Here is a 25,163-nt window from a genome sequence, read left to right as displayed (position 1 = left end):
AAAAAGTGTTACATATATAATATTGCTTTGAATATTATGTAAAATTAAAAAAAAAATTTTATATAAAATCCGATTCAATCGCGGTTGAACCAGTGAACAGTACCTTTACCGTTCAATGTCCGGTCCGATTTTGAAAACATTGATTAAAAAGAAACAAAAACATACAACACGTTGTCAATTGATTTTAACGCAATTCAACATCAACATATTTAGAATGCTGTGAATAACTTACTAAGATGAGAGAACCACAATAAAAATATTCGTTATTCACATAAAAAATGATAATACTTATTGAATAAAAGAAAATAAAACTCATTTATCCAAAACGGACATGCAAAACAAATTCTAGAGAGATGCAAAGAAAAAAAAAAAAAATATAAAGGATATAAAAGAGAAGAGGTGGAGGAGATTTTTTTCAGATAATACATCTGAAAACAAAATTCATGAATTGCTTGAATAGAACGAATACTATAGTCGAAAGCGAAGTCGCATTGGAAGCATGACATCCATAGTGTGTCGCATAGAACATAGTACGTTTTCGATCATGAAAATTTAGGATCGCACTGACTACAATATGTGTTTCACCTGCTTGAAGCATTTGATCATACATTGAATAGATACAAGAAAAATTGTCTGTAAATATTATAAATTCAGCTTTGATTATTAAATGCAATTGTTGCATTAACTCAACTCCGAGTTTGTTCAACTTTATCCAAATTTGGATATTAAATGCTTTGATCATTAAACGCAATTGGTGCATTTATTCAACGTATGATCAAATGCTTTGTATCAATAATCAAATAGGCACCAACTGCATAAAAGAATTTGGTAGCCGTGAGTGCAGTGCGACTTAGTATAGGTCGTCCATAGTACCATTCGTCTCCCTTTGTTGTGGTAACAAACACCATATTCAAACAAATAATTTTCACATCGTATTATCTTAAAAAAAATATTTTTCCAATCACATTATTAAAAAAAATTTGCCGATGAAAGAGATCAACAATAATCCTCATGTTGTCTCAATCGACAATCAATTAAGTTTATTAGTTTTAATCAACAAAAGAAGTTTAAGGTGAGATAATATTATCATATTTTTTAGTCTTAAAGTACAATTTTTTTCATCGTGGTAAACTTATATCAATAATTTTCTCTATGTTTGTTAATTGTATTAATTTTATCCTTAAACTCATTTAATTACATTAATTTTTTCGTTTAACCAAGGTTGACTGTTACGATAGTAATGTGATGGTTTATTATACTAAAAAAAGTTAATTGATTTTAATTAAAAATTCCAGACATAATTAATTTTAATCAAAATACATTAAGGTAGGAGAATATTATTATATGTGAAACATTTAAACACCACATTTTTGTTAACATCATTAAAGCACATTGATCTTGCTAAGCGGGGGGAGAAGAAAAAGAATTAAAATGAAATAGAAGGCAAAATTACAAACAAAAGAAGAAACACATTCTTCTTTACTTCCACAAATACAAAGAAAATAAAAAGAAGCTGTGAAATGAAATCTCCAAATTGTTTGCACAGGCAAAAGATCTAGGGATTTTGGAAATCTGAATCGGAAACCATGTCGAAGTAGCTTCTCTATAATGTCGACTCCATTTTCGTGCTTAGAAGCCGGAGGAGGAGTAGCAATAATGGCAGGTCCTTTGAATCCAATCGATCCATCCAAACCGTCCAAATCTTGCTTGAAAAATTCAGCCTCTAAATCCCCCATTCTCATCTTCCTATTCTTCCACAAGGCCATCAAGGCTGAGCTCGATGGCCTCCACCGAGCTGCCATGGCTTTTGCCACCAGCCACCTGGAATCTGATCTTACTTCCTTGTTGGAGAGAGGTCATTTTTTTCGTGATATATATAAGCACCATTGCCACGCAGAAGATGAGGTTCGCACGTTTTCGTTTTCGTTTCCTCATTGTTCTCCTTCCTTTTTTTGAATATTAGTTTTGGCTTTGTTTTACCCGTTCCTTTTAATCGACGAGTGTTGTATTTGTTGGTGCTCTTTACTATTTTCGGAAAATTCTGAATCTCTTCCTCAAAATTAGCTTATCCGAAATTGTTACCAAATTCGTAGATTTTGTGATGCTTTTATTGTGTTTGAAAGGTTATTGTTAAAGCGAACGAATTTGATTGATTATATAACTTGAATGTATCACTATATTCAGATATGGGGTAATTTCTGTATAGCACGCTGTTGTAGCCACCTACTTTGATGGCTCAAAAGATGTGAGAAAGCTCCAGTGAACTGAACTGCCTTATTGTACTTAATCATCTAATTGAAGCTAATATAGTTTCTCCAAGGTCCTTTTTTTCCTTTTGAGTTCTTCTATTTTTAAGAGATTCTTGTTGGTTGCATCACCACCTTATATTTGTCTGATGTGTGGGACTTATTACTGAGTTCAAAGCTACCTCATGTGTAGGTTATCTTTCCAGCTCTTGATAATCGTGTGAAGAATGTGGCTCCAACATATTCAATTGAACATGAGGGTGAAAGTGTACTGTTTGATCAGTTGTTTTCATTGCTGAATTCAGATACACAAAATGAAGAAAACTATAGGCGAGAATTAGCCTGCACTGGAGCCCTTCATGTAACATCCCAAAAGTCGGGTCAGTGACCAAAATAGAATTTTGGTAAATTTAGTGACCAATCTTAGAAAAGATTGAATAATTCGATGACTTATTGGAAAATTTTTATGTTGGATTTAATAGAAAAGTTTGAAAATAATTAGGATATTATGGTCATTTCACAGGGAAGATTTTTATTTTCCTTTATAAAGGATAATAAGCACGTGGGAAAGGGGAGAATTTCTCCAGAGTCTTCTTCAGTTTCTTCTTTCTTCTCCCGGCCGTGAACTCCAACTTGTAAAGGTAAGAATTCTTAGTAGTTAATTATTAGCTTAAATTTAAGTTGGGTTTTGATCATTGAGTGATACTTAAGCTTAAGAAAAGCTTAAGTTGTCTTAAAATCATAAGATGAAGGAGTTAGAAGAAATTAAAGTTAAGGAACTTTGAAATGAAATTTTGAATGAGAGTTGATAATTTAAATTGGAAGTTAAATTTGACTTGTCAAAAGGTTAATTAAGGAGTTAGAGGTGATAGAATTGAATTAAGAACACATGTAAAATTTGATGAAATTCTTTGATTCAAGAATTTTGGTGAATTATGAGGGATAGTGAAGTGTTATAGTGTTATATGAAGGTTTACATATGCATAGATAAGTTTTAAGGTATAACCGTATAAGGAGGGGTTAATAAGTAGAATTTGAGGACAAAAAGAATTTTCAGGATCCAAATGTAATTTCTGGGTTGTGTGCATCGATGCATATCCAAGGTGTATCGATGCACTATCAAATAGATGAACATCGAATGCAATTAGTGCATCGATGCACCCTCTTAATATTAGAACATCGAAGGTGAATTGTGTACCGATGCACATGTTAAAGAATGCATCGATGCATTGCAGAATGTATCGATGCACTTCAAGGGAAAATAGAATTATACCTTTCTTTTGGTCTAAGAAATGATATATTAGAATATATCAATTGGATACTGATATGTATCAATGTATGATTATATAGATATCGAGCACGAACAAGTTCTGGAACGATTATCAAGTTAAGATTCGATCGAAAGAGAGGAAATCATAAAAGTGGATTGGAACTTAGTGAGGCCAAGGTGAGTGCATATGCATAGCATGATTATGTTAGTATATTCAGTTCTAGACTTGCGATAAGTCTAGATTTAATATTTTGATACATGATTCATTCAATATTATGAAACATGATATGAATTCATACCATATGCATTATTTGATATGCTTGAAATGAACATGCATGAAAAGTTACATGTCTATGGGATATACTATGGGAATAGTGGTAAGTCTATTTTCCATAGTAGAGCTTATATAAATGAGTGTATGTGATATATATATTATTGCATATGTTACATGAATTGTGTGAATACATGTTAGTGAAATAAGCTATGTGAACTAGTATAAATAGTATATGTGATTACATAAGTTATATGATATAAACATGTGATATAAGATATAAGCTAAAGAATTATAGGATATGAGATAAGACAGACATATGTGGTTATAAGAGACATGATATGAAAAATAGGAGAAAAGGAAAATGTGATATGTGAAAGTGAACTATATATATATGAATATGAGAAATGATATAAGCCATGTGACATGATCTATATGATTACATGAATATGCAATATGTGATACATGTGATATGATATGAAGTATATGGTTACACATACATGTGGTATGTGACAGAAGAGAAAGAACAAGTGATATGAAATGTTATAAATGATAATGCCCATGTTATGTGATATGAGAGCTAGGGGTATAGTTGGCATGCCAAGAGTCGAGGGTTTACCTATGTTCTACGGAACATATGGACAGTTTTACCTATGTCTTTCGAGACATATGGACAGTATACCTATGTTCTAAGGAACATATGGACAGTTTACCTAGGTTCTTCGGGACCTATGGACAGTTGTCAAGGTTCTTTATGACCTCTGGATAGGTCCTTCGGAACATTTATACGAGCTGGGGTGACAGTATAGTGGTGCACAACCTCAATGTACTCACATTACTTAAGTTCTCAAAAGTATACATGGGCTAATACATAGAATTTAAAGAGAGTAAATAAATCAATTGATATGATACGATGTGTGTTCGGTTGTGAACTGATATATGTGTACCATGATGTATATAGAAATGTTTAGTATATGTTTATATGATAAAAAGAATTAGTGACATGTGTACATGAGCTAATAAGAGATAACATTGAATACAATGTATATGATATGATATATGCGTGTTAGTGATTATTATATATGTTATAAGATATATGAACATAATGAATCATATAAACAAGAGAATAGTATGAATGGATATATGTTGGATAGGATGTGATAGCAGTAATTGTTCATGCATGATTACAAGTTATAATCTACATTATATGTTTATTGCCTCACTAAGTCATAGACTTAGCGTGTGATTGTTTCACACGTAGGTTACATAAGTGAGAAGAGTAAAGAGCAATGTGGAGCAAGACAAGCCAGTTCTCCTTACCGAAGGTCAGATCAGAAGAAAGATGAATAATATGTATGTTAACAACTAAAGTTTTAGTTGGCATGTATTCAAAATAATGTATTGTATAAGCTCTGAATAGTTTTATAAACGTTTTGAATAAGTTATATGTTATAAAAGATTTAAATTATTCACTATTTTGTATAAGAAAAAGTTTTGAAAAGTTAATGTGATACCTCGGACTCGTATTCGGGTCGAATACGGGTTGGGGGTGTTACACTTCAGACGTCAATTACTCAGCATATGTCCAAGGAAGAGGAGCAGGTCGGTTAGATATTTGGGGCAAATGCTGCATATGAAACATTAAACCAGATTTTGGTCGTTTTGTTCTTGATGTGTGTCCCATACATTGCTGAGATAATAATCTTGAATGATCAATTGTCATGATGCATTCCATTTCAATTTTAGGATCAGGAGTTAAACTTCCTAGCTTAAAATTATCATTTAGTTTCACATGATTGCTTTGGAATTGGCAGGTATTCCCCTTGCTTATTGAGAAGTTTACATTGGAAGAACAGGCATCACTTGTATGGCAATTTCTTTGCAGCATACCTGTTAATATGATGGTGGATTTTCTTCCATGGCTTTCCTCCACTATATCATCTGATGAACATCGAGATATGCGCAAGTGCTTGACCTAGATAATTCCAAGAGAGAAGCTTCTTCATCAGGTGACAAGACTTCTAGTTTATATAGGGTATTATTAATAATTAATTTTCCAAAACTCAAAAGTTCCTTTTAGAACCAAATCTCACATTTTTAGTTCTGTCGTGAAGATTATTTTCACCTGGATGGAAGGTATTAAGACTGCTGAGAAATGTAAAAATTGCAAAGACGAGGCTCAATGCGAAGCTTCTGGGCCTAGTGTCTTACCAAGTCCAACTGAAAGTGGTCACTGTGCTTGTGAATCTTCCAAAAGTTGTAAAAGAAAATACACGGAGCTAAGTTCTAGACCTAAGGATTCTACTCTGTCAAGTCCTATAGATGAAATTATGCTTTGGCATAATGCTATTAAACGAGAACTAAATGATATAGCTGAGTCTGCTAAGAAAATACAACTTTCTGGTGATTTTTCTGATTTATCTGGCTTCAACGAGAGGCTGCAGTTCATTGCTGAAGTATGCATCTTTCACAGGTGTGGATTTTCTATGTTTTTTCCCTTTTAATAGTTCAATTCTGATAAAGCGCTATTGACAAAGCTGTTTTTATGTTTGAAAGAGGCATACCAAATTAGTAATCATTTTTATTAGGGTTATTATTACTTCATAGCTAACACTTTCTATGTTGCATGTTCTTTTGAAGCCAGACTTTATTTTAGGTGGCTAAAAAACACAAATTTTATGATGTGGTGTGCGACACAGAAGGCAAAAAAACTAATAAAATTGATGCATGAAAGTATTGATACAACTTATTATCTGCCTTTGTGACTGGTTACATACTAGATACCTATTATGAAATTAACTTATCTTCTCTCTTGCTGCAGTATTGCTGAGGATAGAGTTATATTCCCTGCTGTAGATACAGAACTATCTTTTACTCAGGAGCATGCAGAAGAAGAAATTCGATTTAACAACCTCAGGTGCCTTAACGAGAATATTCAAAGTGTGGGAGCTGACTCATCTTCAGCTGAATTCTATTCAAATTTTTGTTCAGAGGCTGATCAAATAATAGATAGTATACAGAAGCATTTCCATAGTGAAGAAGTACAGGCAAGTATTTATTGCTTCAATTTGATGAGTTTCTACTCTTCTTCTTTGTATAATTACATTGCATGCTTCTGTATTTCTCGACATTGTATAATGGTTTTACCAAATTGTCTGCAAGTTTACCAGAACATATCACTTGAAACCTTGTTTCTCATCTCTTTTTGACCCTAGTTCTGTCTTTAAGGTATGGTGTGCTGCTTATCTGCAAGTTTACCAGAACATATCACTTGAAGCCTTGTTTCTCATCTTCTTTTACCCCTAATTCTGTCATTAAGGTATGCTGTGCTGCTCTTGCAGGTACTTCCACTTGCTTGGAAGCACTTTAGCCCTCAAAGACAGAGGGAACTTCTTTATCAGAGCTTATGTGTGATGCCCTTGAAATTAATTGAGTGTGTCTTGCCATGGTTGGTGGGATCGTTTAGTGAAGAAGCTAGGTCTTTCCTTCAAAATATGTATTTGGCAGGTTTGATTATTATTGACCGAGTCCTTTAGTTTATTTTATTCCCTTTTGTCTGTTTCTAACTTTCGTTTTACATGGACAGCTCCACCATCAAACTCTGCATTGGTTACACTATTTTCTGGCTGGGTGTGCAAAGGTCGCTTTGCAGATGTTTGTCTGTCTTCCGGTGCATTTGATGGCTGTCCTGCAAGAATACTTACTGGAACCCAGAAGGATATTGACCAACCATGCTGTTTATGCACCTCTATTTGTTCTACCGTGGAAAGGGCAATGTGTGTTCAGGCAGATGATAATAGAAGGCCAGTAAAGCGTGGAAATTTATTTTTTTCGGAAGACTCGGATTCTTTGCAGTTGACAGGAATAATAAATAGCTATAAATTATCTTGTACTGATCAGTCTTGTTGTGTCCCAGCTTTAGGAGTGAATAATAGTAAGCTGGGCATGAGTTCTCTGGCTGCAGCGAAATCTTTGCGGTCATTATCTTTTAATCCTCCTGCTCCCTCCCTCAACTCCAGTCTTTTTAACTGGGAAACAGATATTAGCTCTATCGATGTTGGAAGCTTACGACCAATTGATAACATATTCAAATTTCATAAAGCCATCCGTAAAGATTTGGAATATTTGGATACTGCATCAGGTTCAGGCATTATAATTTGCTTGCATAACTTATATGACTTATCAAAGTAAATTGTACCCGTCACCTTTCTTCCTTAAAGTTCACCTTAAATATCATATAAACCTTAACTGTTTAATGTCACAATTTTATCTTCAATTTGTAACAAGAATATCCTTCTGTCAATTGAACATTTAAGAAATTTGTCAACATACCAATTAGAATACACATTTTTCTGTTGCAACTGCCAATTGACAAGTTACTGCTAGTTGAAGGATGAACATCTAGATTGATGTGAGGTATTTTTCTAAACAATTGTCGAGTTTGAGGAAAAATATGTGATGTTTGAAACTAGAGGGACGGAAATGATATTTGAGGCAGCCTTTAGGACAATGAATGCAATTTACTCATTATCAACACAATTGAAGTTCGTTTAGATGAGGGATTTCAAGGAGGAATTTAATTTTTAGAAAGGGTTTTATATTCTTTTGTTTTTTGTATATGTTATATTTTCTCACTCTAAATAGAAAATTCAGTTTAAAATATATAGTTTAACTATGTTATGTTATTATTAACATCTTCAGGTTTTCATGAATTATACTCGTTCTTTATTTTTACCATCTCTTTTCAGGTTTACTTTGGCATGCTGGATGCGCTTTTGGCTTCCGAGCAGCTTCCAGAAGAATACAGGAGGTAAATCATGCATGACATTTTAAGTGTTTTCTTCAAGCTCTTGCTTTTTTTAAGGAATACCGATACACCGATGTTGTTAATCCAGGACATACTGTGCAATGACTGTGATAAGAAGGGAACTGCAGCATTTCACTGGATGTACCACAAGTGTTGTTATTGCGGTTCATACAATACCAGGGTAATCAAGGTTGAGTCGAATACGTAATGTTCTACCTCAAATGTTCGAGGGATCTGGTCTCATGTTAATATAGGTATGTATGTAAATTCCTCAAAGAGCGCCTACTTACAGACAAGGTTCGTAGAAAATCAAAATTAATGCAGTAATCTAAATCCCATCCCCCCCCCCCCCCCATTTCCATCCCCTTATAGATGGAAGAAATTAAGCCTGTTTTCTTTTCAATGATGTTAATTGTTGTTGAAAGGCAGAGCAAGCTTTAAGCATGTATTCAGAACTTTTACTTTGTCTATTATGCATATTGTTTTACATTGCTGCCTTGCACGGGTATAGGGTTTAGGGTTTTGGGCTGAAAATGGAAAGGAGTTTGTGGTTTTCATACTTGCAAATTGCAATCCTCAAATTTCTTTCCATAATCTGCTATTAAATGCCCAACGATAAGAATTTTGTTCTTTACTAGTTGCACTTGCTGAGAAATATTTGTTCCCCTCCTAAGACCCCAGATCTTAGACCCTAGACCATCAATGACCGGTATTTGTTGAATTGTTTTCTTTCATATAAATTACTAACATAAATTTATACTAATTCACTTGGATAGTAGTTGCCTGCTCCTTTCTATTTACTGCAGTTTTCGCAATCCTTGGAATTGCAAAGGAATCCGGCGGGCAACGATTTCCGCTCTGGTTATCATGAAACCAGAGACCGGGAGGTTGGTGGTGGCCGGAATTGTAAGGCTGGTGGTGAAGTCTGAGATGAGCATGGTGGATAAAAACCAGGCGGCTGCCTGCATACCTGCCAGTGGTGTTTATGTTTAAGTTTCCTTTGGCAGGAACAAGAGTATTAGTTGATTGACTGTCCAATTGAAATGATACAGTTTTGTGACATGTTTCTTTATAATTCTGTCGCTCTCTTTTAAATACTTTTTAAACTGATTTTCCTCTATTTTCGTTATGTAAAATCAAATAGTCAAGGTATTTCATAGCAGTTGATGAAGTCATAGTTAAAGTGGCAAAATTGTTATTCTATGAAAAATCAAATGTTTGAGCTATATCTCGATTCAAATATTTTCTAAAAAAAACTGAAGTATTTTATAATTATATTTAAATAAAAATTATGATAACTTCATCTTCAGAATTTTGATTAGAATCAAACCTATATCGGTTATGTTTTGAGAAAACTTCAATCTTAAGAAAATCAAATCACATAATCTCATTAAGATATTGAGAATAATTATATTTAAAAAATATATTCACCAATTTAAATTTTGAGTTTCATATCTGTAAATGTTTGGTATAATATATTGTAATACCAAGAAGAGATGAGATTAAGTTTTTTTATATAATCTTTGGCATCTAATTTATTAATTGACTAATTCGGATTAGGTATTACAGAGGTGAAAATGACTCTCCTAATTCAATTTACTCCTTTAACAACAAGATTTAAATCCTTGCTCTTATTTAAAAGATATAGTACATCATCCACTAAATCAACTTCTTGTTGATAGAAGATATGACATTTTTAAAATGAATAGTTATCAACATAAAATATAAATTATAAAATGAATATAAAAATATTAAATAAATTAAATCCCGCTCTCTTATTTTATTCTAACGTATTTTTATAAGATAGTTAATCAAGTTTTGTATTTTATATCTTATAGTCCTTTTGAATCAACAATTTTGGTCATAGAACGTTACAATGCTTAGGTTGATGATCCCAAGCGAAAACTAAACACAAAAGCTTCCCAAATGCTTTTTTTATATTAAAAAAAAGGTAGTTTTGTACGGCATTAATCAAGCATCACATACAAAACAAAAACAAAGGTAAATGCCTCATTAAAAAAAACCTTCCTAAACCTAAATGGAGGATAAAGAGTGCATCTAACCAATGTAACAAATAAAGTATCTCAACTCACTAGATTGCAAAACAGAGCATAACAATCACCGTTACAACAGAAACAACAAACCAAAAAGGATTCCAACCGTTGCGAAACGCTAAGACAAGCCAAAAAGGCAAAGTCTGCAGCCAAGCCATAGCTCGTTTCACACCATGGATCCAACTCGTATAACACTTGCCAAAACACACTGAAACACCAGAACTAGTTCACCAATAATGCTTCATATAAGCCTCCAACCTGGGCAGCATAATCAAGCTTAATAGCCACAAAAGATCCTTGGCTCAAGCAAAGCAAAAGAGCAACCACAAGAGATATAGTGGCACTGAAATGTTCCAATCCAAATCAACGAATCAGCACATTTTCACATGAAGCCACTGCAGCCATGGAAAAACAAACAATCCTGCACTAAATTCAGCAGACAAAGAAAACCAGGTCAGGAACCTCACAGAAAGCGAAACATGACACAAAGCACTAGTTAGGATATGCAACAACAATAATGATTCTTAATAGACAAAGGAAGACAAGCATGAGAACACAACTGATATGCACCCAGAGCCCCAGGCCAGCGGACCCGAAATGCCGTGGCATACACACCACAACAGCACAGACACATAGGCAGAGCAATAGAGGCCAACGGGAGACAGCTTGAGAAACAAAACTGGACAGGCCCTCCAGGGCCGGAGCACCAGCACGCTAAGACCTGATCGCACAAGCATTGGGGTTCCTAAAAAAATCCTCAACATGGATTGTGGAAGCTGGCCATTTACTCTTACTCTTACACCAGCAACCAGTCCTTAATAAAGTAGTATCATAAATCTGATCAACACTTCAAGATTTGTTCTTGAATATCGATTCATTCCGACACAACCATATGGTCCAAGCAATACCAAAAAAATCCATTAACCAGATTGGTTTGGCTGCTCTATGAAGACGATGGCTACTCCCCACCATAAGCAAATCTTTCAAATTACCGGGAACGGCTAATTGAAAGTTCCACGCAGAGCACCACCTTTGCCACACTCCCCATGCAACCTGAAAGTGGCTAAAAAGATGGATGACTGATTCAGGCATCTGCTTACATAGGCCGCAAACAGCAGACTCTTCGATTGAAACGCTTTGTTTTGCAAGCTCCACCAAGGAAGGGACCCTATTTTGGACTAACTTCCAAACAAAGGACTCGACCTTTGGGGGAGCTAGGTTGGCCCATACCAAGTTCCAAAACGGGTCCATTACACCCTCACTGGAAGAGACCAGCCTGCAAAAACTGTTTGGAGAATACTCCCCATTTTCAGGGCCAGTCCACAGCAATCAATCACTTTCGAAGCACCCAGCAACTGCTCTGTTTAATTTGCTCATGAACTCATCCCAGATCGTATGTTCCCACACAAAAAGGGGCCTCCTGACGACAATGTTCCACTCCCAGCCACCGTTAGAAACTGCTCCAAAGTCACTAACTTTTCCGGACTTCTTGACTGCAACACTAAATATCCAAGGAAAAGCCGCCTTAAGGGAAGGAACTTCCGTCCGAAAGTCCTCCCAGAAATCTATAAGACTGTCATTCCCAATAGCACATTTGATATTACTATAGAAAGGGTCTGCAGAATTATAAGGCTGGACAACTATATTCCTCCAAATCCAGGAAGCTTTCTTTGGCACGAAAGGCCGGGGAACCAACGAAAGCATATCATAGGCATACTTCGCATCAATAACTTTTCCCCACAAACTGTCCGCTTCATTTCCATACCTCCAAACTCATTTGTTTAAAAGGGACCGATTTCTCAATCTCATATCAAAGAAACCCAAACCTCCGAACTCCCTTGGGCAAGAAACTTTCTCCCATTTCACCCAATGAATTCCTTTGCGGGAGAAAGACCCCCATAAGAAATTTGCAATCAGTTTGTTTAACTTAGTGGCCACCATAACCGGCATCTGAAATAAGGACATAAAATACACCGGTAGATTTGCCAAAACAGCCTTTAACCAACGTTATGCGACCACCAAATGATAGATACTTGCTTTTCCAACCGTCTAACCTTGAAGAGAACTTCTCTATGGTAGGATTCCAAAGATCAGACGAATTCTTTGATTGACCCAAAGGGAGACCAAGGTACTTTGTGGGGAACGGTCCCAATCACACTTTAATCGACCTGCCCAATCTGCGACTTGACCTTCATCCACGTTGATTCCAAACAATTTAGACTTTTTAACGTTGAGTTTTAAACCAGAGAAAATTTAAAAGATCCTCAAGATTCTTTTCAAATTAATAACCGAAATAACGTCTGTTTCTGAGAATACGATCAGATCGTCAGCGAATTGAATATGAGAGATGCTCAAATTACCGGAACCCACCGAAATTCCTTTGAGCAAACCTACCTACACAGCTTTGCTTAACAGCCCATTGAGAGCTTCACCAATAATGTTGAAAAGAAACGGAGATAGAGGGAAACATTGTCCAAGGCTGCGCTTGATGTTAAACCACCCGGATGGAGACCCATTCACTAGCACTGAAATGGATGCTGTAGAGATACACATGCGGATCCAACTCCTCCATTTCTTACCAAATCCCTTTTTTTTTTGCACGAAGTTCAGGAAACCCCAATCCACCGTGTCATATGCTTTCTTAAAGTCTGCTTTGAACACAACCGCTTTTCTTTTACTACGATGCACATCATCAATGACCTCATTTGCAATTAGTGAGCAGTCCATTATTTATTTCCCAGCAGAGAACGCAAATTGATTCTCTCCCACTACTTCGTTGATGAAGCCCACCAGTCTTCCTCTTCCGAGAAAGTCGATTCAATAGCCAATTTGGACTCCGGCCTCAGCCTTTTGAATTGGACACCCAAGCTTTTCACTGGCAAAGTTTTCACCTCATTGAAATGAGATCTGAAGTGATTCTCACGAGAGATATTTACTTGGTCCATAATCCTATCCTCACCCACCCTGATTGATTTTTTTTTTTTTTTTTGATATCCCGAAATATCCCAGGCTTACCTAGGACTAATCCTCGGACAGTAAAAGTAGAAATATCTCTGCATCCACATAGGCTCGAATTAGAAACTACTTGCTTAAACGACTAGAGTCCCTTCCATTCAGGTCAACCTTCGTTGGTACCCAATTGAATGAATATGGTTAAAACTTCCTCTAATAATTGCTAAGAGTAAAATTGTAAATAAGACGAGATATATCACGAGTTATTGGAGATCGATTCGGTTAAGGTTATATAAATACTCAGATGAATGGACTCGATTCGAATTCTTAACGAGTCGAAACGAGTTACTTGATACTCAACTCGAAAAACTCGTGAGCAACTTGAAAATATAATATATTAAGATTTTATTTTTTTAAAATTAAAATATTAATAATATTAACATTTATGTGTTGATTTTTTTAAAAAAAATATAATAAAACTTTCATGTATTTAAGTTTTAGGTTCGAGTTTGAGTTTGAGGATTTAATATTGTTAAGTTCAAGATTTTTTTTTATTTCGAGCTACTCACATTTCTGTTCAGGATTTTGAGTTCAAATCGAATTTAAAAATTTTAAATTCGTGAGTTTTCGAGTCGAGTCGAACTCAACTCGGCTCGTTTACACCCTAGTTGAGAGGTGGAAATATCTAGTATTCCTGTCGGGTTCACGAAACCATTTGAGCCTTGACTTCTACAACCACTCCTTTTCTTCCCTTCTGAATTTCGACCACACCGAACTTTTAGTTATGTGCAAGGAGTAGGTATTATTGGTTATTTTTTTTTTAAATGAGCCTCACTCTGTCGCATAACACATGTGATTTAGTGTGATAATTAGGGATAAATAGAGAGGATTGATGGGAGCTATCGTACTTTGAAATTTTTAATTTTTATATAATTTTAATATTTTTTCTTTTTATTGATAATTTATTTTTTTCTCTAAAAATTTTATAAGTTTTCAAAAATGAAACATGAAGAATCGTATGTATGATTTATTCTTGAGAAAGTAATTGAAGGGGTAGTCGAAGTCAATTATGTACCGTAGGTCAGGTTGCAGATGCATTGAAGAAGCAAATCAACCAATTTCTCTACTCCATCTCAGGCAGAAAATAGAAGTTGCACCTCGTCAAGAGCGGACAGGTTGTTTGATAAGGCTTGAAAAAGGCAAAGAGCAGGAAGAGTAACAGAGCTGTGGTCTACACTACTGGTTGATTAACTGTCGTGGTCTAAATCTATGTTTGTATTCATTTTCGTTTATTTATTAAATAAATATTTATTTGTACTCATTTATTTAATTTAATAATAAATATTATACGAATTATTCATCCAATGTTCTGTTCTATGCAGAAAAAATTGGCATCCATTATTTAAGTAAAAGTCCATATTGCAATGGAGAGAGAGAGAGAGAGAGATGGAACCATAAACACTATTATTAAAAATGAATTAAAAATGAAGTATCCAATCATTCAATTCTAAATTATATGTTGTTGTCTATTTTAGCCAAACCATTAACTCTAACTATTCATAAACATCTCCTAAAGATCCATGACTTATTAGAATTCGTCCAGTTTTCAAACATATTTTCTATTTCCCATGTGTATGTTCTCTGTTAAAACCGGAATCTGGACAAGAAATCATTGATTAGTATTGTATGCTACTAAGCTCAACGTCCAATTTTGTTGGCATATAGATCTAGAAAGATGTTGTATGATGCTAGATTCACATGTCATGAAAAACAATTCAGGCATAAGAAATACATTAAGCTCATGTGTTGGCTCAAGAAATACAATCATGTTCAGAAGCATACATTTTGCCTTGCCTTCTCTAGAATCCACTTGGGATTTGTCCTTTATCATCTACAAAGGAGTGGTCTATGCATTAGGCATAACACACTGAATTAAAGAGGTATGTAGTGACTAATTTTCAGAGATATGAATCCCTTCCTAAGGGTATCAAAACAATAAAAGTTGTTTAAGAAATACCGATCCAGAATCATATTCTTCATTCGCTGACCAAACGAAAGGGTCTCTCAAGTTCAGCAACAATTCAATCAGATTCCTCATGGCGAAGGAATTGAAAAATTTTTGATCTGAACTCTGGAGGTATACGAGCAGGACAATAGTTTTTGTCAAACCATACTGCTGTGGCCTTTGCCTCCAGAATAGGCTGCATATTTAAGCATCAGATTACTAAGGAAAACACCAAGTCCTTGACTTGAAATAAAAGTGTTTCAGGTTTGATGATAACAAACCTCTTCATTTGGCTGCTTAAAGATGAAATGCTCAAAGTACAGGCGAGCACCGAGGAGTCGGAAATCCTCACCTTAACAACAAATTTGTCTCCGCTCTGGTTTCCAGAAAGTACAGGAGAAATAGACATGAGTAAGATTACGGAAGGGCTCAGCCCAGGAGAAAAGCTAATCATCCTATCAAAAACTTCAGCAGGCATGCTGAATAGGCAATAACAAACATTTCTAATAAATTTTCCGAGTTCAATTCTTGAGTCATGCGAACATAATCTGCATATATGATATACTTGATTCCAAAATTCAAACCCAACTTTTCGATAAAATTCATTTAGCACTGTAAAAAATGCAGTTCTCACATATCCTAGCACTGCATTTAGTTAAAGTGTACAGAAGAGTCTTATGTAGATTGCAGAGAAGTTGGTTGAAATATTTAATTTCTGTAGTTGTTAGAAGAGAAATTAAAACCCCCAGCAAACATATCTGCTGCTTTAGACATAAAAGCATTCTCAAGCTCTGCCTTTCACTTTTAAACTTAAAAAATATAAGAAACAACAAAGAAATTTCAAATGATAGCAACATGTTTCATCTCTTTTCAAACAAGTTCTTAAATAAATAGGTAAAGTGATTTAGTAACTACATAAAGAAAGTGGCATACCCTTAAAGGTCCAAGGAATTTGAGCGACAACTCTGACAGTGCTAATGAATCACCAGTGCGAGCAACTCCATCACAGCTGACACCAATACTATCGAGCAGTTCATAACGACCTAGTTATTCAAGCAAGATTATTGGTATAAATCAACAGAATGTGAACATACAGCGATCAGAACATAATGAACATGCAAGAGCTGAACCAACTGCCAGGGTAAACTGCAAGGAAAAGCACCAAAGTCAGAACCTCTATCATTCACTTCATCTATGACTAGCAACAGCATAATTCCAGCAGCATGAAGTCATCTCCATTATAGTTTTGGAAATGAAAGAGAACAAACCGTTCGAAATAAGAACTCTCCCATGGTGATCCTAGCCTGAATTCATGGACCTCTACCTTTTGAAATCCTAGCATTTTAAAAGGTTTTCGGAACAAAAATAAATGGGATTTGAATTAAAAAGAACATACTTTGTACTTCAGAAACTAAATCAATTAATTCAGAATCTCATAGTCAGCCCTCTGAGCTATGCAGCAATTTGAAACAATGTGACCAAAAGGCTAACATTTAATGCATTCAACGAAGTAATAATCCGTGGTAGAACAACAGAGACCAGAAATTACTACAATTCAATGGTTTATACTCAAATTCTAGCCAAAAAAGAAGGAAAAGTCACATCAATGGTTGACGGCTCGAAGCACCGCTGATAAATTGCAAGATTAAATTAAGCAATGATAAACAAACTGAAAAGAAATATAAGAACGAAGCAATTTTTGAGTCACCATGTTGGCAATAACTTGCATAAACAGCATTGTTAACCACTCCATACTGATCCAGTTCGTAATCACGGACTTTGAGCTCAAGCTCATGGAACGAAGTCATTCTGCAATTCGCAAAATCCATTGATTTTATTCACTTCCCCGATTGTAAAAATGAACTCAAATTGACAAAAAATTGACTCTTTTTCAAATCTTAAAAAAAGAAAGAAAAAGAAGTTTTCATTAGAAGCGATACAGATGTGCTAATTTTAACTTGGATTACTTTAAATCTTCTCGATTTTGTTCTAGTTAAGAAAATTAAACAAAAACAAATTAATAAGACTGCACGTAAAGTACCCTTTTCCGCCTTTGAGATCGAAAAAAGCTCGGGCAGAGAAGCTCCTAGCGGTGGAGAGCGAAGGGACACGCGGCGGCATCAACAGCGGAGAAATTGGGAAGGGTGAAGCTGGTGGGAGAAGATTGAGAAAAGTAGCATTTGGAGGGGAGGCGGCGTGCGCCGGAAGAACCGAGGGCAGGAGCAGCTGGTTGGGTCTTGCAGGAAGGTTGCTTGCGAAAATCATGGAGATTGTAAGGTCCTCTCAGAATGGATGGGCGATAGGTTCCATGCACGCTGCTTTAATGTTTAGTGTTGAATTTATAAACTAGATTAAAAAGTACGGTAAAATACACAAATGGTACCCTGTCTATAGGGTAATGTTTTATTGAGTCTTCCGATTATTAAAAGTTACAAATGATCTTTCGAGTATAGATATTGCTTTGTTAAGTCCATTGACTATTAAAAGTTACAAAATGGTCACCTGACTATTCATATGTTCTAAACTCGTCTTTTTTGTTAAAAAAATGACAGTCTTTTGAGCTGATCGTTAACATATTGCCTGGATATGATAAAATTTTATCACCTACTATAGACATTGTTCTGTTGAGTACCTCAACTATTAAAAGTTACAAAATGGTCACCCGACTATTCATATGTATGAAACTCATCTTTTTATGTTAAAAAAATTGGAGGTCGTTTGTGATAATCGTTAACATGTTGACTGGATATGATAAAATATGATCCTAGAACCATTTGAGTTGTATTTTGTGGATCAATTTTTTGTTTATATTATGTCATTGAGCATGTGCTTGAAATATTATGTCGCCAAGACAGTGCTTGAAATCAACGACTGTGCAAATAGATATCATTAAAATATGATTTTATCATATCTCAAACAATATGTTAATATCCAGTTTAGACGACAGTCAATCTTTTAATGAAAAAAGGATGAGATTGGAACATATGAATAGTCGAGTGACCAGTTTGTAACTTTTAATAGTCGGGAGACTAAAAAAATATCCTATAATTCAGAGATCATTTGTAACTTTTAATAGTCAGAAGACTTAATAAATGATTTGTATAATAAATAATTAAAACTCGTTATGTAGACACGAGGAGTTTCATATATATAATTCTATTCAATCCACATGACGAGTTTTATTTTTAATATATTTTATAAAATTCATCGTGTGGACATGATGAATTACATACGAAATAACTTAAATCCTAAAAAAAATTTAAGACATATATTTTTTTAAATATTTATATATTTCTATGTGTGTTTTTTTTTGAATTAGGTCAACAATTTATTTTTAAATCGTCCATCAAAAAATTCTATCAACCTTCATTGAATAGTTATTTAAGTTTGTAACTTCGTTTTACCTAACTCGTCATTACACATAAAATTGAAGTAATTTGAGACTATTTTTTGATAATTAAAATTTTGATTTCACCTATGAATAGATTAGTTTATGAAACCATAGTGTGTAGGAGTAATATTTGGGACTTGGGTTTTTAATTTTCGTAAAAAATATAAGGATGAAATGGCACATATCCAACTTGATGCATTAGGAATTGATAAATTTTCCAAATCAAAATGTTTGAGGCTTTGTATTTTTCGAAAATGAAATCAATTTTCACAATTTTTTTCCTTTTTTGTTGTTTGTTTCCCTATAAAATCAAAGGCAAAAGAAAGGAAGGAGATGAACTGAGGACACATTCAAGCATTCATTGGAAATTTTTTTAACAGATGATTTGAAAATAATTACACAATGAAGTATTAGACATCATTTTGGCAACAAAAAAAACTTTAGACACCTAAAATCGATAAAGAATATAGTTTAGATCATTGGTATTGTATACTTATCTTTTAGTTAGGCTTAATATAAAAGTGTCAAACTACACAATTTTTCTCATTTAGGTGCCTGAACTTTATTGGGTCAATCCATGTGCCTAACATTACAAACGTTACCATTTTAAGTGTTCTAACTATAACGGTTATTAAAAAAATTTTGTCAAGTGATACGTGTCACGCTATATAATTTATTTTAAAAAAACTTAATATAGGTATATATATATATATATATAAACTAAAATCCTTAATCTCAAAGCATCAACTCCCTGTGGTCTACCTACAGAATAATCAGCATCTAGCTCAGCAAAATCTTTTTCAATTCCTCATGGATCTCAATGAGACTTACACGACGATACAGAGTCAAATCCTCCTGATGCAGCCTTTTCCCTCCGTCAACCAAGTGTTCTCGATGATTGTGCAAGAAGAATCTCAACGGCTTCATCTATATGGGGAATTTGTCTCTCGATGAAGCTACTGCTATGTATTCATGTACTTCTTGTGGCATTAGTCGTCGTCGGTTCACTGTATTTGTGATCATTGCAAGATCAGGGCATGCAAGACCTCGCAAATGGAATGACGATGGGGGTTGGTAAGGATTCAAAAGGATTATACTTCTTTGATTCTAGTTTGTTTTCTTCTGTCCAGTGCAATTTAGTTCCTTCATCCACTCTAGATTTCAGTGTTAAACCTGTACTACTTGGATTTTCTGTTTCTAGTGTCGATGATCAACCTATTGAGTCAATATCAACCTCTTGTTTAGCTTTTTCTTCTGATAATAATACTAAGCTTTTCCATGCTCATCTTGGGCATGCAACTGTTACCAATTTACATCGTGTTCCTTTTTTAAAACTGTTAGTTTGCATAATGATAACATGTATGATTGTCCAGTGTGTCCTTTAGCCAAACAGTCTTGCCAACCTTTTCCTATTAGCACTACTAGGTCTTATGAACCTTTTCAACTGATACACTTGGATTTATGGAGGCCTTACAGAACATATACTCGTAGTGATCATAGGTATTTTTTGACAATAGTTTATGATCATACATGTATGTGTTGGGTGTACTTGCTAAAACTAAAATGTGATGCTATTATCTTCATTAAAGAATTTCTTTCTTATGTTCAAAACAAATTTCTCAACAACTGTCAAAACAATTCGGAGTGATAATTGTTCTGAGTTTTTTAACTCATCGTGTTCTCCTCTATTTTCCTCCCTTGTCATTGTTCATCAAAGTTCATGTATGCACTTCGCAGCAGAAAGAAGTGGCAGAAAGGAAACACAAACATCTTCTTGAGGTAGCCTGTGCCCTTAGGTTTCATTATGAAGTTCCTGTTAAATTTTGGGGAGAGTGTGCGCAGACAACATGTTACATTAAATAGACATCCTGTTGGAAATAAAACACTCACACAAACAACTTTTATTGAAACTCAAACAAATATTACAAGAGTACTCTCACTCAAAAACAAGAACTACAACTCACTCTTATAAGACTTTGCTTCTTCACTCACTTAGAAGCTCTTAATTTTTCTTGATGCTTAAAACTAAAATGGGAAGGGTTATTTATACTACTCAAGAACAATCCTACACCACACAAATTCAACAAATATCTAACTCTCACCTAACTAAATTGATGTAAGCAATGACATCATTAATTAAATGATGTAAGCAATGACATCTTTAATTAAATGATGTAAGTAATGACATCAATTTAGTTTGGGTTTGGGTTTAGACTCCCATAATGGATCAAGTTTATGATCCAACACCCTCCCGTAAACTTGATCTCGTGACCCCTAGTAGGTTCCTTAATCTTAAGAAGTCTTCGCTGGTCAGTGGCTTGGTAAAAATATCAGCAACTTGATCTTGTGACTTCACATATTCAACTTCCACATCTTTTCTTGCAACACACTCCCTTATATAGTGGTAGCGAATATCAATGTGCTTGCTTCGATCATGGAATACTGGATTCTTCGCTAAGGCAATGGCTGACTTGTTGTCGACACAAACCTTGGTAGGCTCTTCTTGTATCAAACCAATCTCCTTCAATAGATTTCTAAGCCAAATTGCATGACAAACACATGAGGTAGCAGCAACATATTCCGCTTCACAAGTGGATAATGTGACAATCGGTTGTTTCTTTGACATCCATGTGAATGCAATATCTCCCATGAAAAATACGAATCCAGTAGTGCTCCTTCGATTATCTATGTCTCCACCCCAATCACTGTCGCTATATCCAACAAGCTTGTAATCATTAGAAACTGAATAGAACAAGCCAAAGTCAATTGTACCTTTCAGATAGCGAAGAATTCTCTTTGCAGCTTTAAAATGGGTGGTTGTTGGGGATTCCATGTAACGACTAACCAATCCAACTGCGTGAAGAATATCGGGTCTCGTGCAAGTTAGATAGCGTAGACTTCCTACCAAACTTTTGAAGAATGTTGGATCTACACTTTCGCCTTCTTCATGTTTGGTCATCTTGATCCCGTATTCTGCCGGTGTGCTTATTAGCTTACAGTTCTCCATCTTGAACTTCTTCAGTATCTCCTTTGCATAGCTTTCCTGTGAAATGAAAATTCCATCATTTTGTTGCTTAACTTCAATGCCAAGGTAGTACGCCATGAGCCCCATGTCTGTCATCTCGAATTCTTTCATCATCACATCCTTGAATTCATTAAACATGCTTGGGTTGCTTCCAGTGAAGATCAAATCGTCCACGTAGAGGCACACGATCAAAATATCTTCATCTTTGATCTTGATATATAGAGCATGCTCGTAGGGACATTTGTTGAAGCCATTCTCTTGGAAGTACTTGTCGATTCGGCTATTCCATGCCCTTGGTGCTTGTTTTAGCCCGTAAAGAGCCTTCTTCAACTTCAACACCTTGTCTTCATGCCCTTTGACTTCATAGCCTGATGGTTGCTGAATGTAAAGTTCCTCTTCAAGAACTCCATTTAGGAAGGCAGACTTTACATCCATCTGTTGTATCTTCCACTTGTTTTGAGCTGCCAAAGAAATGATTAGTCTGATAGTCTCCAATCGAGCAACAGGAGCAAATACCTCATCATAGTCAATTCCAGCCTTTTGACTATAGCCTTTAGCAACTAGCCTCGCCTTGTGCCTTTCAATCTCTCCTTTGGCATTTTGCTTTGTTTTGTACACCCATTTGACACCTATCGCCTTATGTCCCTTGGGAAGTGAGGTAAGTTTCCATGTGTCATTCTTCTCGATGGCCTTGATTTCTTCGTCCATCGCATCTCTCCATTTCTTTTCTTGTACCGCTTCTTGAAAGCTCACTGGTTCACAATCGGCAAACAGACAAAATAATGTAAGATTATCTTGTCGTTCAGTTACCTCATAGAGATCTCTAAGGCTTCTTGTGCGTTGCACAACTCTTTCACTTTGACTCCCACTTGATGATGATGAAGGTGATGAGTCTCCTTGAGTGGTTGATGTTGGTGAAGTGGGTGGAGTTGCAAGCTCTTGTTGAGATTCATCTAGTTGCTCCCTTATTGTCTGCTCATCTTCTTCAAACTGAGGAAAGAAATTGAAGTCATCTGTATGAGAGTTAAAATCCCATTCTCCTTCTTCGTTGAAGATCACATCTCGACTAATCACAAACTTCTTATTGTCTGGATTGTACAACTTGTAGCCCTTCGAATTAGCATCATAGCCGATGAAGATAAAACTCTCGCTTTTATCATCAAGCTTCGTTCTTCTCTCGTCTGGTACGTGAACATGGGCTATACTTCCAAAGGTTCTCAAGTGGGAAATGCCAGGCTTTCTTCCACTCCATGCCTCTTGCGGTGTCTTTCCCCATACACTTCTTGTTGGAGATCGATTTGACAAGTAGACTGCACACGATACTGCTTCCGCCCAAAATTCTTTGGGTAGTTTCTTGCTTTTGAGCATGCTTCGTGCCATGTCGAGGATTGTTCTATTCTTTCTTTCTGCCACACCATTTTGCTGGGGGGATCTAGGAACTGTCATTGGTCGACGAATTCCATTTGCTTCACAGAACTCTTGAAACTCCCTGGAAGTAAATTCTCCACCTCGATCGGATCTCATGGCTTTGATCTTTCTACCGCTTTCTCTCTCCACTGCTGCTTTGAACTTCTTGAAGACTTCAAAAACTTCTGACTTCTGTTTCAAGAAATATACCCAGGTTTTTCTTGAAAAATCATCAATGAAGAGAAGAAAATAGTTATTGTTACCGAGAGAGCTTGGCTTGATCGGTCCACACACATCGGTATGGATGAGCTCAAGTGGCTTCTTAGCTCTTGTCTCTGACTCCTTTGGAAAGCTTTTCCTGAATTGTTTCCCGACTAGACACCCTTCACAGAGTTGGTCAGGATGGTTGATGTGAGGTAGTCCTTCACCATCTCCTTCTTAGATAATAGCTCTAGACCTCCAAAATTGAGATGCCCAAATCGAAGATGCCAAAGCCATGATGCATCTTTGTAGCAAGCTTTCAGGCACTTTGCAACATCATTTTGTATGTTGATCAAGAACATTCTATTCTTTGACATCGGCACTTTAGCAATGAAGTTATTCTTATCATCTTTTATAGAAAGATTATAATTATTCATATGAATATCATAACCTTTCTCTACTAGTTGCCCTAAACTTAAAATGTTACTTTTCATATTGGGCACATAGTAGACATTTGAAATAAATTGATGTCTCCCATCTTTCAAACGGATAAGAATGTTACCTCTCCCTTTCACTGCTATTGTGGAATCATCTCCAAACGAAACATTTCCACTTACTGACTCGTCTAGCTCCACAAACATGTCTTTCCTTCCACACATGTGATTGCTTGCACCACTGTCAAGATACCAGGAATTTGCTTGGCCACCATCAGTTTCCTTTCGTGCTAGAAGAAGAGTTTCTTTGCCATCTGTCTTTTCCTCCACGTAATTGGCCTTCTCCTCAAATTTGTTGTTGGGAGCTCTACATTCTGAAGCATAATGCCCAATTTTTGACAATTATAACATCGAATTTGAGATTGTCATACTTTGAGTTTGGATTAATTCTTCCACGGCCTCGTTTGAGCTTTCTCCTTTCTCATAGTTGTTGTTGGAATTGTTATTGTTGTAATTCCAGCCTCGTCCACGACCTCGACTTCCACCTCGTCCATGGCCTCTACCTCTGCCTTGGCCACGTTGGTTTCTATCATTGCGTTGGCTCTCATGCATATCCTTGAGTTGCAGCTTGAGGAGTTGCTCAGTAAACTCATGCTTCTTTTTATTCTTCTCTCGTATGCTTGCAATGATCCTGGAGCTGTTCGATCTTCATTTCTTCCAAGTCTTTAGTTTCTCAATCGTCACGACGATGTGCTCAAATTTGGGATCCAACGAACGGAGTATCTTCTCTATTATCCTCACATCGTCTAACTTTTCACCATTTCTTTTTAATTGATTAGAAACAGCTACTACTCTTGAGAAATAATCTGAAATAGACTCAGATGCTTTCATGTTTAAGGATTCGAATTCACCTCTTAATGTTGGAGACGAACCTTCTTCACTTGCTCGGATCCTTTATAAGAGGTTTGCAGCTTCTCCCACGCTTCCTTGCTAGAGCTTGCACTTGAAATCTTTTCAAAACCATCATCATCTAATGCTTGATAGATGAGGTAGAGAGCCTTCTTGTCTCTCTTTCTTGAATCCTTCAAAGTTGTCTTTTG

At 35.6% G+C, this 25,163-nt stretch overlaps 1 protein-coding gene and 1 pseudogene across 1 annotated transcript; one reads left to right on the top strand and one right to left on the bottom strand.

Moving 5' to 3' along the window:
* The first annotated feature begins 1,608 nt into the window (after positions 1–1,608).
* Positions 1,609–8,699, top strand: LOC120188272 (annotated as a pseudogene).
* Positions 8,700–15,619: 6,920 nt separating this feature from the next.
* LOC120188168 (acyl-acyl carrier protein thioesterase ATL3, chloroplastic-like) lies at positions 15,620–17,923 on the bottom strand. The gene is given in 6 exon segments (XM_039191682.1): positions 15,620–15,801; positions 15,887–15,936; positions 15,939–15,981; positions 16,539–16,648; positions 17,314–17,414; positions 17,647–17,923. Coding segments are annotated over 6 exon segments (648 nt in total). The 5' UTR covers positions 17,871–17,923; the 3' UTR covers positions 15,620–15,681.
* Positions 17,924–25,163: the final 7,240 nt, after the last annotated feature.

The sequence above is a fragment of the Hibiscus syriacus genome, unplaced genomic scaffold (genome assembly GCF_006381635.1).
Source record: "Hibiscus syriacus cultivar Baekdansim isolate YM2019G1 unplaced genomic scaffold, ASM638163v2 tig00116939_pilon, whole genome shotgun sequence".
Classification (NCBI taxonomy): Eukaryota; Viridiplantae; Streptophyta; class Magnoliopsida; order Malvales; family Malvaceae; genus Hibiscus; species Hibiscus syriacus.
Note: the sequence above shows the minus strand (reverse complement) of the source record. Positions and strands in the feature narration are given on the sequence as shown.